At 57.5% G+C, this 14,668-nt stretch overlaps 1 protein-coding gene across 1 annotated transcript in view; it reads right to left on the bottom strand.

The window, feature by feature from the left end:
* RET (ret proto-oncogene) overlaps positions 1-14,668 on the bottom strand; it is a 53,071-nt gene that overhangs the window by 14,358 nt on the left and 24,045 nt on the right. The window contains exons 3-11 of the mRNA XM_045438156.1: positions 13,216-13,503; positions 10,926-11,170; positions 9,514-9,709; positions 7,949-8,148; positions 5,651-5,909; positions 4,793-4,918; positions 4,194-4,304; positions 3,448-3,570; positions 2,317-2,573 (exon numbers count right to left, since the gene is read on the bottom strand). Coding sequence (XP_045294112.1) covers positions 2,317-2,573; positions 3,448-3,570; positions 4,194-4,304; positions 4,793-4,918; positions 5,651-5,909; positions 7,949-8,148; positions 9,514-9,709; positions 10,926-11,170; positions 13,216-13,503 — 1,805 coding nt within the window. The remainder of the gene's footprint in view (positions 1-2,316; positions 2,574-3,447; positions 3,571-4,193; positions 4,305-4,792; positions 4,919-5,650; positions 5,910-7,948; positions 8,149-9,513; positions 9,710-10,925; positions 11,171-13,215; positions 13,504-14,668) is intronic.

The following is a 14,668-nucleotide window of genomic DNA, read 5'->3' on the forward strand; positions in this document are numbered from 1 at the left end:
GTGGAAGACGCTGCTCCTCGCATGGGACTGGCCATTTCCCTGGACCTGCCTCTACCTGTTCCCCATGCTTCCCACGCTCCCCTCTACCCACCCTGCCTTCCCACTGAAACCCAACTCCGATTACTCTGGGACACCTTCCCAGACCCCAGCCTGGCCCCGCATCCTTGAACTCTGACTGGGGATGCCAAAACCTATCAGGAACCTTCCCTCCTGGGCCACTATGGGTGTCTGTTGCCCCAGCTCTCCCTGCAGCTGGGTATGGGTGTGGCCTGGGGGCGCTGCTATGATGTGATCTGCCAGACTCATCTGACCCACACAGATGACACCACTGGGCCCCAATGCCCTGCTGAGCAGGACCATGGTTTCCAACACCCATGTACAGGTGTGTGTGCTCTTCACGGGCAGAGGCAGCCTCCCCTCGGCACCACATCCAGGGTCCCTGCTGGCCAGCTGCCGGGCGTGGTGGTGTTGCCTCAAGTTCCCCAGGAACCCACAGTCAGGGTCAGGGTTGACAATGTCATCACTGTTACCCTGGACGCCTCAACCCACACTGCACTGGAGAAGTTTTCACTGCACACGGAAACTGCACTAAGCATGCGTAGACAGCACTGACTTGATCCTCTTAAAAGACATTAACGTTTCTTCCCACTTTATACAAGAGACAAGGAAGGTCCAGCAGTTGCGTAATATGTCCGTAGAGCTGGTCAGGGTCCTCAGTCTGGACTCTGGCTTCTCTGTGCCGTGGGCCCAAGCGGACGTGGGTTGAGATTGGTGTGTGTCCACTTGCACAAGCGCCCACAGGCACTGCCCTTCCTGTGCACCTCACCATAAACTGCCTGGGTTTACAAAGGATTCAAGTGGCTCATCCCACAGGCCTGCTGTCGAGGCTGAGACGCTTCCTGGGACAGGGGTCACAGACCCCCTGTCTGCTGAGCGACTAGAACTAGGAAAGCCAGGACGGAGGCTGCAGTGTCTGCCACAGCTGGGGATGGCGTCCGTGGCCCAGACCCTCACTAAGGGGGAGTACCCTTGAGTGGCGCCTCCTGCAAACCCCAGCCACCTCCCAGCCCTGCTTGGGCACTGCCAAAGGCCCCGTGACTCCTGAGCTCCCTACTCGGTGACCCCTGTCAAGGTGCACACTCTGCGATGCTTGCTGCCAGGCCGTGGGCGGGGAGCCTCTGTTCACATGCACCCTCGGCGCTGAGTGTTCTTCTCAGGTCCTCTTAGAACCCGGCTTCCAGCTCCGTGGCACCTGCCAGCAGGCATACAGAAGAAGCGTGGCAGGTTGAGGGGAGGCCTGGCCAGGACGGGGGCTCTCAGGAGCACATAGTGACTGCAGGCCCAGGACCTCCCGTGGAGAAAGGGGATCGGGAGGCTGCCGGCTCTGGGTGGCACTCTCCATCAGCCAACCAGTTAGGGTCCTCTCAGGCCTGCCTCCTCCACAGCTGGCCCAGAGGCCCATGGCACCCCCTCTTCCACTCCACAGATGAACTCCCCTCCCTACTGCTGCCACCCTGGCCCAGCCCCTGCCTGCTGCCATCACTCGCCTAGCTGAGGACAGTGCCTCATCACAGGGCTCCTACTTCCTCTTCTTTTTTTTTTTTTTTTTTTTTTTTTTTAGCGTTTATTTACTTTTGAGAGAGAAAGAGCACAAGCCAGGGAGCTGCAGAGAGAGAGGGAGGCACAGAATCTGAAGCAGGCTCCAGGCTCTGAGCTGTCAGCACAGAGCCCAAAGCGGGGCTTGAACACACCATCTGTGAGATCATGACCCGAGTCGGTCAGATGCTCAACCCACTGAGCCATCCAGGTGCCCCACAGGGCTCCTACTTCTGCACCCACCCCGGAGACTCCCCAACAGAGGAGCCTGCAGAAATGAAGGCAGAATATGGGCCTCCTCTGCTGAACCCCCAACCCCCAGGGCCCCACCCTCTGGGAATAAAATCCACATTCCTCCTCAGGGAGGAGCCCGCAGCCCTCGGGGCATCTGGAGGACAGTTGCCTCTTAGGTATGGCATGGCCCACCCTCCCAAATCTCAGTCCACCTAAATGAGCACCCATCACTCTCCACTCTGCTAAACTGCCTCCATGTCCTCTGCCCTCCTTGGAAGGCAGCTCTGCGGAGGCTGAGGCCTTGTTTGTGATGTCTTCCTGGTGAGTGAGGATGCATTAGCCACTTGTGGGCTACAGGACGTGGCACCAGGAAACCCCATGTGCCCCTCCCCGCACCTCCTAGCTTCCCCAGGCCTGGGGTGTCTGTCACCCACAGTGCCTCCAGGAGGGCTGCCTCCCAGGCGGAGGTCCTGCGCGGAGCCTCACCGGGATCTTGAAGGCGTCCACAGAGACCTGGTTCTCCATGGAGTCCATAGAGGGCCGGCGGGCGCCGGACGAGGAGTAGCTGACCGGGAAGGCCTGGGCAGGCCGGCGGAAGGTCATCTCAGCAGAGGCAATGGGTGGCTTGTGGGCGTTCTTGTGGTAGCGGTGGATGCAGAAGGTGGAGAGCAGCATGGAGACGACGAAGGAGAAGAGCACAGCGGCCGCGATCACCGTGCGGCAGAGCTCGTCACACAGCGGCTCTGCAGGCAGGGGCGGCCGTGAGGGACAGCGCTCTGCGAGGGTGCCCCGATACCAATGGGGACCAGCATGGCATGACCGCAGCAGCGGGAGGACTGCTGTGACAAGGTGGGCGGCCCGGCAAGTGTGGCAGCACGAAGTTGTGAGCATAACGCAGACACTCACATGGCACCGACCGCCTGGCAGGTCGCTTTCCCTGCGGAGACTGCTATCACCCTCCTACGGAAGGGCCAGGAGGCACAGGGGGTTTAAGCAGCCTGCCCGAGGCCACCCAGCAGAGGCAGTGTATGCACTGTGCTAGCCCTGGGATGCTGGCAGCCGGGGGGCTGGCAGGCAGGCAGGCAGAGTTCCTCTGCTGTGTTCCCAGTGTATTCTGTATTTTCTTTGTAAAACTGGGAGAGGGAAGGAAAGCGGCTCAGGGCCTAGTGCCATGCCGCAACAACTCAAATACAAGAAAAACATCCCTGGGCCCAGGCAGGAAAGCTTCCCGTGTGCTCAGACCCATGCCACCTACCCGCACCTGCTGGCCCAGAAGGAGCAGTTGGAGGCTATGGCTGGGAGAGTGGGGTTCCAGTCAGATGGTGCCATGGGCCCAGAGAAGGCCCTGCACAAGGACAAACTGAATAGATGTGGAGTTACTAGGTGGAAGAATTTTCCAGCCCAACCTTTTACCATAAAACCTCAGGGCAGAAAACTTACTCTGTTTCCTAGATGCCTCTGCACAGATGAGGGAACCGAGGCCCAGAGGGAAGGAGGAGGGTCTCCCGGGGTTTCACTTGCCTTCCTGCAATTTCCTCCCTGGCTCGCTGGGGCTCAGGGAGGTGTGGGGAGCCCTGCCCTGCATATGGCCCCCCGCAGTGTCCCCCACCCACTCACCCTGGCTGTCTTCAGGTTCGCAGAAGCACTTCTTCTCCTCTGGGAAACAGTTGCAGATACCGAAGCCAGCTTTAATCCCCCAGCGCTCCCCTGGCTCGTGCCCACCAATGATGCTGCCGCCCCCTGGTGACAGATGTAGCCCACTAAGCCTCCTGGTGTGACCAAACCACCCAGGACCACCCAGGAAGAAGCATGAGCAGTCCCTCTGCACATGATGTCAGCATATTAGGCCAGGGGGTGGGGTGGGTGGGAGACATGGGGGTAGGTAGGGGTGGGAAGGGTAGTGAGCTCTGAAGTCTGGGTCACCTGGGCAGGAATCAGCACAGTCTGCCCCCAAACCAGTGGCCCCAGCTGGTAGAAGAAGGCCCCCACAGGCTGTCCAGGGCCCTCGCTGAGGTCCACACATAGTTACTTTTCAGAAGCAGATAAGAGGCAGCAGGAAGCCAGGACAATCAGGGGTTGGGAGCTGTACCCATGTGAGCTGCCCAGGGAGACACTGGAGAGTGTTGGTCCAGGCACCAGTCTCCAGAGGTTTTTTGTTTGTTTGTTTTTTTTTGTTTTTTTTTTTTGCGGGAGGTGGTGCAAAGCCCTTTGTTCAAGTGAAATGTTAGAAAAAGTCTTGGCAAAAAAATCCAGGCATGAGGCTTGTCTGGCTGAAGTGCAGGTGGGAGTCCAAGCCTCTCCCTCCCGCTGGCTACTCCCACCCACCCGGGGCCCTTGAACTTGCAGGCCCAGTAGTTGCTTACGGAGGCAGTCCTGGGGGCAGATGTTGACATTTCTGCTCTCCACGGCATCACAGTGGCCGTCGGGGCAGGTCTTGATGCTGGGGGAGCAGGTGGAGAAGTTCCTGGTGATTCCTACGACACACGGCAGGCTGGTCACTACCACAAGGTCAGATGGCCAGGGCCAGAAGGGCGGCACCCCAGGGCCTCCCAGGCCAACCCTGTACCCCCTAAAGGAGCAAACTGAGGCCCAAGCAGAGAATCCGTGAGTGGGATCCATGGGGTGGTGGGCACAGTTCAGAATTTGCTGCCATCTACACCCAAGCCCTACTGCCTGGGGCCACATCCCAACTTTGGCCCAGACCTTCCAAAACCCAAGAGGACCTGTGGTCCCATGGCGATGAGAAGACTGCACGTCCTTGTGCCGCCCGTGCTCTGCGTTCATGCTCACCCTCTCCTGACATCAGGAACTACAAACGGGGACAAAGTTCTGGAGAACACATGTGGAGAGGGGAGGGCCATCACAGTGGCCGGCAGGGCCTACATGGACCCCATTTCCACTCAGCCACCATTACCCCTCTCCCCCGCCTGGCCGCAGGCCCCTGGCTCTGCGTGGGGCCTACCTTTGCCATCTCCCTGTCTCCACTCGCACCTGCCCGTCAGAGAGCCCAGGCCACCGCACTCCTCACATTCAGGGCGTCTCTTGCTGACTGCACAGGACAGGGGGCAGCCTGGCTCCTCAGCCACATCTGGGGGTGGCAGAAAGCTGGTCACAGAGGGCTGGCCTGGGCCCGGTATCCAGCCAGCATCCAGGGGCAGAGGGAAGCACTGGCCAAGCTTCTCTCATGGGTGAGGCTAGAGGGGTGGGGGTGCCTCTGCATCAGGGCACAGGGCAGTGATGGGGCCCACTGAGGAAGTAGGGTGGTACCACGGTCACAGCAAGGGGTGGGGCAGCTACTGGGCTAAGCATGGAGGGAGCATGTGACAGGGCTACACTCAGCCAAAGATACACATGCATGGTTACACCTGAATTTCAGAGAACACTGAATGCTTGCTTTGTGTAACTACATCCCTAACACCGCATCGACACACTTGGAAGTCTGCAAATGTTGTGTGGGACATACTTACAACAAGAATTGCTTGTTGCTTACCTGAAATTTAAATTTAACCAGGGTCCTGAATTTTATCTGGCAGTCCTATAGCAAGGGCATGTATAGAATGCACTGGCAGTGGTGACGGGGAATAGTGACCTTTCACTACTCAGTCACTCTGGGCTAAGCTGTTTTATACTTTCTCCTTGTCACCCTTCCCGCTTGGCTATGCAGCGGGCACTCTTAGTCTCATTTTGCAGGGAAGGAGACTCGCGCCCAGGGGCACTGCCATTGGGTGAAGGGGGCAGGCCCAGGCCACTTCTATGAGGGAAGCCCATGGCTCTACCATACCCTGCCCATCTCCATCCTCCACGCGGCCCCGGCACTCACATGTCCCCTCCACGGTGACAACCAGCAGGGCCTGGGTCTGCTTGCGGGTTGGCCGGTCGGCAGCCACTACCGTGTACCGGAGTTGAGAGCAATCGGGCCGCTGCAGGGCTTCTGTGTCGTTCACGAAAAGGTTCCCTGTGGTGTCCTCGGCTGAGGTGACCACCCCCAGGACACTGCAGTTGGTGCTGGAGAGCTGCAGCCTGTACTGCACGTGGATGCCGCTGAACTCCTGGCAGTTTTCCACACAGACTTTCCCAATCTAGGCACGGGGCACAGGAAATGCCTCAGCTGGGTGCGGCACTGGCTTGTGATGGTGGCTGGAGGGGCCCCTGGGCGGCCTGAGTCCTGGAACAGTCCCCTACGGGCTCCAGGTATGACAGACCCCCCTCCAGTCCCCGTCCTCCATGCCCCTGGAACCTGCAGACCCATCCAGATGCCTGGCCCTCCCCTGCCCTGCCCATCACACCACCGCCTACCTCCTGGGGGCCAGAGGTGGAAGAACTCAGGGCCCTGCCTCCAGGCAGGTGCCCACTCTCCCGGCTCATTCTTTATTCACCGGCTCCTTGAGGCACGAAGGCCGATTGGGTCCCCCCTCCTCCCCTCCCCGACTTCCGGCCAGGCCGGTTTTGTTATGGGGACCACCGACTGCCATCCTCAGTGCATGTGGCCCGGTTGCTCCAGGTCACCTGCCTGGTCAGTCAGAGCACCGTGCCCAGGCCACATGATTCTGCCTGTCCCACACGAGACCCAGGGGCCTTCCTGGCACTCTGGCTGGAACCGCTGGGAAAGAGGGGATGCTTCTCTAGGGGATGCTAGGCAGGCAGTGCCATTGCTGGGGCCCGGAACTCTCCTTACCCCTCGGCCACTGAAGTTCAAATTAGACACTGGTTTCAGTGGCTTAAAACCAGGAGCTCCGACTAGTCAAGGCCGGGGGGCAGAGGGCAGGGTGGGGCCTGGCCTGCAGCCACTTAGCAGGTGTTCACTCAGCCCTGCTCAGGCCCAGGGCACAGCCAGGTTCCTCCACACACAGGCCCGACACCATAATAAAACTACTACCTCCTAGATCTCCCAGCACATTCCCATATAAAATGTGCTTACTTCCACTCTCTGATACGGTCCTCAAAACTGCCCAAGGTCACTATCCTTAACTTACAGTCACAAAGACCGGGGAGGGGGGGTGAAAGATCACAGTGAGTGTGAGGCCGTATTGGGACTCAAGTCCCTCTGATCTCAAGTCTGCTGGAGCACAGGTGACACACCTCTTACGGTATTTGCTTCCATTTGGCACCCCCTCAGAGACCCCTCGGACCCCTCTGCCTTGTTACCTCCCACCACCCTTGACCTCTGCTTCCGTGAAAGGTCCGGGGTTGGGTGGCAGGTCAGGGAGCTTGGATATGTCCAAGGGTGGGGTCCTTTGTGTGCTGGACCTGGGTGGCTGTCAGGAGTGGAGGGTGCATGGGAACCAACAACAGAAACGGGGACAACTGGAGATGGCCTTAAACGTGACATTCTGAAGAGGTGTATCTGAAGCTGCTCCATTAGGAAAGAGCAGTATGTGAAGTCATATGCATGCTGTAATGGCAAGTAAAACTACAAAAATCCTTAAGAGAAACATTCTAGAAAGAACTGTACTAAAATGCTAAATACTAGTTGATAGGGAGAGAAGGGATCTCTCCTCCCTGTCCTGCATCTTTTTTAACGGATACTTACTACTTTATGTTTTTTTTTTTTTCACTTCTAACTGTTATTTTTCAATGACAAATGAAAGATAAGCTCTAGTAAACGCACATGCAGAAGGCAAAGTGGAAGTGCTCCCCACCTTTCCCAGCAGAGGGCGCCACTGTTACTTGCTGCCTGCATTCACACGCTCGCAAATTCCATCAATGAAAATTTGTTTTTGAACATACGGAGTCATGGGAGGCCAGTATTTTTACAAATCACTTTTCACTTAACAATCCACCAGGAGCATCTTTCCAAGTCAGCCTACGTAGATTTAGCTGGCATTGCTTTTACAGTTGGACAAAATATGTTTTAAAAATACAAAGGAAGACGGCCACAAAGAGGTCCATGGTGCCCACTAGCCCTACCCTTGTGACTCTGTCAACTCTGTCATGGCTCCAGCCTCCCTGGCCCCATGCCCGTGGCTCCCCCTGGGCCACTCTGTGTACACATCAGGCCAGGGAGGGAGTGTCTCTCAACACCAGCCCTGCTTGCAATCTGCAAAACAGAGTGCCCCACCCTGGGGGTCCTCGGTCCCTCCATGCCCCTCCCCAGGTAGGCACTGGGCTGTGGGCTCACCTGGGCAAAGCGGCGGGCCCGCCTGCTCACAGTGAAGGTGTAGGTGCTGGGCAAGTGCAAGCTGACAGGCAGCACGGACACGTTGAAGTGGAGGAAGAGGGTGCCCTCCCCGGGGCCCTGGAAGTCCGAGTCATTGACCAGCACGGTCAGCTGCAGGGAGCGGTTCTCCGAGATGGGGAGGCTCCGGTTGAGAACCAGCCCTGTGGGTGGGGGCACGGTGATGACTGCCTGGGCCCACTGCCCCGTGCCACCGCGTGCCTCCTCCCAGCCATGTCCCCGGCACATATACACATGGGTGCAAACACAGATTTTCACACATATGGTGCATGGATAACAGATGTGGCTAAGTCAGAACCACCGTTTAAATGTTAACCGTTGTGCTCAGCTGGAAGCTGAGAAAATCCTTCTCAGCTGGGAGGTAACCTGTATGTGTGTGTGGTACGTGTTATGGGGTGTCTGTGTGTTGTGTATAGGGTATATGTATGTATATGTGGTAGGTATTGGGTATGCCTGTGGAATGTGTACGTGTGGAGCATGTATGTGTGGGTGTACACGGGGTAAAGATGTACCACCAACGAGGTCCTGGGAAAACTATACTGGCCTCCATTCCCCCAGAGAACTCCTCCCAACAGCAGCAGCCTCCAGTGGAGTCCTGGACTCCACAGGCCCCCAGTGCTCGGAGCCTGCACACTTGCGTGCACCTGCTGAATGGCGTGGCTGTGGTTCTAGTTTCACAGAGACAGGAGGATGAGGGTCAGGAGGTTTTGGTACACAGGGTGTTTAGAGTGAATGAGCCCGGGCAAGGATGACATTTCCCCTTATACAGGGCAGGAGACCTTCAACGGCTCAGAGTGTGTGAGGAAGATGAGAAACAAAAAGAATCAGGCCAGGCAGAAAAGGGTAAAGGTACCAGTGATTCTGGGTTCCCCCAGAAGCAGGTCCCAAAACAAGGATTCAAGTGCAACTAGGGTATTTGGAAGGATAATCCCAGAAAACATGGGCAGGAGGGTGGGCGGGGGGGGGGGGGGAGGCAAGGCAGCTGATGAAGATGCCCCATCCTGCAAGGGAGCACAGCAGGCCCCTGGAGCTTAGCCCTGTGGGAGCCAGACAGGACAATCTTTGCAGGAGCCTCTGGCTCAAGCACACAGAGATGCTACCAGGTACTAACCTCTGTGAGTAGAGAGCTATGGGGACTAGGGAAAAATAATCCCCAGGTACTTGGCCACCTCAGAGGCAGCAAAGCAGATGCCAGGAGCCAGAGGAAGGCCTCAGGAAACGATGTATTTGTTTATAGTGGGCAGTGAACCCTGGCATGGTGAGCATGGGGAAATGTGGGAGGGTCCCGCCAAGGCCTGCCACGAGGCAGTTCAGTGAGAGAACAAACCCGGTAAAAACCCACCAAGGTGGCCAAGGTGAGACCAGTGGAAGACGAGGAAGGGCTGGGTGGAGTGGAAGGATCTTCATTCTAGGGCTCAGAGAGCAAGGACAAGTATCTGTGTTTGTAGGATGCTACAAGGGTGGGATTCCCTAGGGGGCCCAGCCAGGCCACGCCTGGTCCCTCTTACTGTAGTCATGCACAGTTGCCCGCACAAAGCTGCCGTTGGCCTGGGCCAAGGTCTCGTTGGGGGAGTGCTCGATACGGAATGTCTGGAGGACCCAGGCATCCCCAGAGAGTAGTGTGTTTGTGTATCGCTTCAGGAGCTCCCCGGATGCTGGCACCACGTCTGCATCGAAGACACGTATTTTGGCCACCACAGTGCCCTGCAGAAAGTAGGGGGTGCCAGTCAGAGCTGGTGAGAGGGACCCCTCAGAGACCCTGTAGCCTGAGACTTCAGGAGGGCACGTGCACCAAAGGCGGGGCAAATGTGCACACTCAGAGCCAGTTCTAAGGACACACTGGCCTGGGTTCAAGTTCCCAGAGGGTCCCTTGCCAATCTGGCTCAGTCACCCTCCCTGGGCCACTGTGCCTCACTTGTGCAACAGGTGTGACAGACATCTACAGATTTCCCCTAAGAATGGATGAGAGCAGATGCCCAGGTGCTTTGCTGATAGGCTTCACCCAGGTCTCCATGGAGCACAGCAAGCTGGGCCCCACAGGGTGGAGGAGTTAGCTCACTGTCACATAGTGATAGATGGCAGAGCCAGATCCAAGCCCAGGTGTACATCAAAATGTCCTCCTCCAAGGACCTTCTATATACCAGGCTGGAGGGAATCATGAGGAGAGCTCTGAGCAGTCACAGGGCATCTCTGCTTCCACTGCTAACCAGACTCCTTGCTGTCACCCCAAGGCAGCCCTTCCAAGCTCATGCGACCTTTACCAGCGAGACGTGCTTTCCTCCCACCCGCCCATCTACCACTTGGGGTGCCTAGAGAGGCAAGTGACGGACAACACATTTCCCATTGTGCCCTTGGCCAGCCGGCTGCAGGACGGCCCAATGCCCAGCAGGTGGCAGTCACGATCCGCCTGCAGGGAGGTGGGTGGGCCGTGCTGTGCTGGGAGCGGCACTTGCCAGTCTGATGCACTCCCCGGCCACCCTCCACGAGCCTCTACCGCCCTCTAGTGACACCTGACACGGTGGAAGGGAGTGCCCTTCTGGCAGCTGTCCTCTCCCCCTCAGGGCAGCACCGCTGTGCCCACGGGCAGAGGCACAGGTACACCCCTGACACGAATGCCTGCCCTTGGCTTTGACAGCCTGGTCAGACACATGCTAGGCATTCAGGGTGCCCGGACATTCATCAGAGGACAGCTAGGCTGACCTCCCCTCTCCTCCTCAGCTACCCCCAAGACAGGAAGAAAGCCCCAACAGACAGTTGGATGGACGAATAAAAGACGAATAGCTAGACGGATGGTCAGCCACACGGCTGGATGGCTAGATGGACAGCTGAACAGACCCAGGAATAAATGGTGGACAGAATGGCAGACACCCAACAGATGGACGACAGAAAACAGACAAGCCCAAGGGCGGCAGACAGGCACCTCCTTCCTCTTGAACTCCACCACAGCGCTGGCGGTGTCGATGCCCCCGAGGTAGGTGGGCGCCGAGTCGTCCTCATCATACACGGTCACGGGGAAGGGCACCATCACCACCTCCTCCTTGCGTGCGCCGACGCGCACCGTGCAAGCAGCCACCAGCTCGTACTTCTCCCGCAGCTCGCGATCCAGGGGCCAGCGTGTGCTCACCTCCAGGCTGTCCGGGGCGCAGTGGAAGGGCAGGTTCTCACCTATGCACCAAGCAGACGAGGAACCCCAACATGACTCCGGGGCAGGGAGGAGGCGGGGGAGGGGGGCAGGGCGAGCTGCCTTTTTCAGGGGCCCTGCCAGTGGGTCAGAGTTGCGGAGCATGCTGGCCGCGCCCTGAACTACTCCTCCTCGGCTCTGGCGGTGGTGGGTGTGGAACTTCAGGCACGGGTTTGCAGTGATGACTGTGCACTAACCGGCTGTCCTGTGCCTGCCACCTTCACTCGTGCTGCTGGGGACGCGCAGTAACCAGGAGGCCTGCATCAAGTCCTCACCCTGACAACCTAGGGAAGGCTGCTCACACTACTCGCCCAACCCCCAACCTTGCCTCTCTGGGGGGCGGGGACAGCTGTGTCTCTGGCTGTGTGATCCCAGACTGGTCGTTCCGCCTCTCTGTGCCTCAGTTTGCTCACCAAGAGATGGGATGATGAAGGCTAACATGCCTGCTCCTGACCAGGCGCTGCTACGTGGTCAGTGACTTATGTACCTTCCCGCTACCCGCTGAGGGGAGGGCCAGTCACCATGGTACTCTCTTCAGCCCAAGCCTGTCCTGAAATTCATCCTCCAGGGATAACTCGGAAAAGGGGAAACGCTGAAGGCTTGAAGGTCAACACTGACTGCCCCCACAGCCAACCAGGAAGGGTTAGGCCAGCTCCATTCGGTGGGAAATCAAAAGTCCCTTCCCTCTCCTCAAAGCCACATATTACATGTGGATTACATGTGGGAAATGCTTATGATATAATGTTTCTCTCTGATGTTTATGACTACAAAAAACACGCTCAACAAAATTTAATGAGGTAACCTTTATGAGGAAGGGTGGCATGCTCAGCCTTACGTTTGGCTAACAATCCTGCACAAAGACACCCATCCCTGCTGCGGGGCAGTGTGAGGATGCTGGGGGAGTGGGTGGCTACTTTTCTTATCTTACTGAGATTTTCTGTAACATGATTACCTCATTACGGTGTGAACGGTAAACCTGCTGTGAAGCCAGGTTCCTCTTACTACTAGCAGTCTACCTTCTGGGTCCCAGTTCCTTGCTTTTGAGTATTTTAATGGTGCCTCCCATCGGAGGTCTGCTCAGGTGCCCCCTCTCACCTCCACTGGGACTCACCCCCCATCCCCACCTTGGCCGGCCTCCCCAGGGCCATCTTGTGGCAAAGTCTGCTGCCCTTGCAGCTGCTTAGGCAGAATCCTGGAGCCACACTAGCTCCCCCTTCCCCTCAACACCCACACCCAACTAACTCCTCAAGAAATCCTGCTGGGTCTTCCTTCATAACATGCCCAGAAGCTGCCTGCTTTTCATGTCCCTGTGGCCTTTCACCCTTCTTCCGGTCTCTAACCTCTTGCTCAGGGATTTCTCAGGTAGCCTCCTAACCGTTTCCCCATTTCCACCCTATGCTGCCCCGTACCAAATCATTCCTAGCACAGCAGCCAGAATAATCCTTTAGAGGTAGGTCAGGTCTTGCCAAGCCCCCCTTCCCGATAAGCCTTCCATGACTCCCCAGTCCCTCAAGGGGAAACCCTCAAGAATTTCTCTGTTCTCATGCACCTCCACTGTCCCCTGTCACTCCACTCCAGCTATACAGGGGCTCCACTGCAGGGATCTCAAAGGGGCCAGCCCAGCTTGTCTGGGGCCCTCCCACCTCTGCTCCAGCTTTCCCTTCCCCAGCCATGAGGTTTAAGACCGAAGTCTCCACCCTTCTATATCCTTGGAGCTTTACTTCCCACATAGCACCTTCCAGAAGCCACCCCATTTCCTTGGCATGTGCATGGTCTCCATCTCCCAGGGAAATGGAGGCTGCAGGCAGGCAGGATTTTGACTTTAGTTCACTGTCACATCCTTAGCCCCTAGAATAGTGCCTAGTCCCTGACAGGCCATCATCCATGACAAGAAATATTTCTGGAATACTAAATGAATGGGTGGTGTGGTGGTGAAGAGTAAACCAGATGGCTCATGTCAAGGGCTAGTGGTCCTGTGCTCTCGGCACATAGCAGGCGTTGAGGATGGCCCTACAAGGCTGGCACTCACCTTCTAGGAGCCTGTAGGCCACGCTGATGTTGGGGCAGAGGAACTGCACAGGCAGCAGGCGGAACTGGTGGAAAGTGCCAGGAGGCCTATTCTCTCTGATGCGGAAGGAGACACCTGTCTCAGGAAAGCAGAGCTCCCGGGGTTTGAGGGAACCACAAGCCGGGAAGGAGGTGTTGACAAAGGAGAAGTACACACGGGCACAGCCGGGCCATTGGCACTCGCCCTCACGCAGGGATGTAGGTGACAGGAAGACCTGGAGGTAGATGGTGAGCACAGGGAAGCCGCCATCTGCAGAGAAAGAAGCCAGGTCTGGTGGGGCATCAGCCACATCTACAGGTGGTAGGGAACAGAATGGGGAAGGGACAGGAGCTGGCTGCAGGGCTAGTGTAAAGCCCAGTCCTCACGGTTGTCCACAGGGTCCCACTGGGCTCTCTGCACCCCACCACTGACTTCCCTGGACCTGGGGCGTGTCTGTGCTTCAGGGTCCCATGGTTCTGCTCCCTCTGCCTGGAGGTACCTGGCAGGCCCGCCTCTCTTGTCATTCAGGTCTCAGCTCAAATACTGCTTCCTCAGGTGCCCTGAGCACTGGGGTCTATTGTTCCCTCTAATTCTCCCCACATCATTGCCCCCCGCAGAGGGGTGCCCTGAGCCCTGGGTCCAACTCCCCAGGCTGGTTCCAACTGCATGTGGTGATCAGCAGGCTGCTCCCTTCCACACCCTCCCCAAGGGCTTTCATTGTGGAGCCACCTCTCCACAGACTTCCCCAGCACCTGGAGGGGGAATTTCCAGCAAATTCCATCATGGAGGCTCTTTCTCCAACAAGGTCTGGATCTCTGCCACAGTGACAGGGACTCTTCCTGGGCCCTCTTTCTCAGCCCTAGGGTAGTGGCTGCTCCCCCACATCTCCTCCTCCCATATTCGTTAGAGTTCTCTTTGCTTCTTACCAGCCTGTCCTTTGTTGCTTCAATCCCGGGCTGCAGTTAACCATTCTCTATACAAACTTGCCCTGTTCAAGTTACCGTGTGGTTTCTCTCCTGACTGGACTTAACAGGTGCAATCACGCACAGAACAGGCCTCCTATGAAAAGGGGCACCTTGGCAAATTCCACTCTGGCCTCTGTCCCTGGAGCCCTAGTTCAAGATCCCCACAGGGGCTTGGGATGAAGATGGCAGCGGTTAAGTGTGCACGGAACCGAGATCCATGTCAGATGCCACCTCCTCCAGAACTGGGGGTACCCGGTGGGGGGCTCCGTCATGTGACCCTGGCTTTACCTGGCAGACAGGGGTGCAATCACTCCGTCCTGCTGGGCAGTGCCGCCCACTCTGCATGCATAGGCATGCCACCTGCCTCTTGCCCGTATGAGGGCGCTCAGGGCTGGTGGGAGCAGGCAGTGAGGCCATGTCTTTGGAGGAGATGCTTGGAGGTGGGGAGCTACTGGGTATGTGAACACCAT

Source organism: Leopardus geoffroyi, chromosome D2 (genome assembly GCF_018350155.1).
Source record: "Leopardus geoffroyi isolate Oge1 chromosome D2, O.geoffroyi_Oge1_pat1.0, whole genome shotgun sequence".
NCBI lineage: Eukaryota > Metazoa > Chordata > Mammalia > Carnivora > Felidae > Leopardus > Leopardus geoffroyi.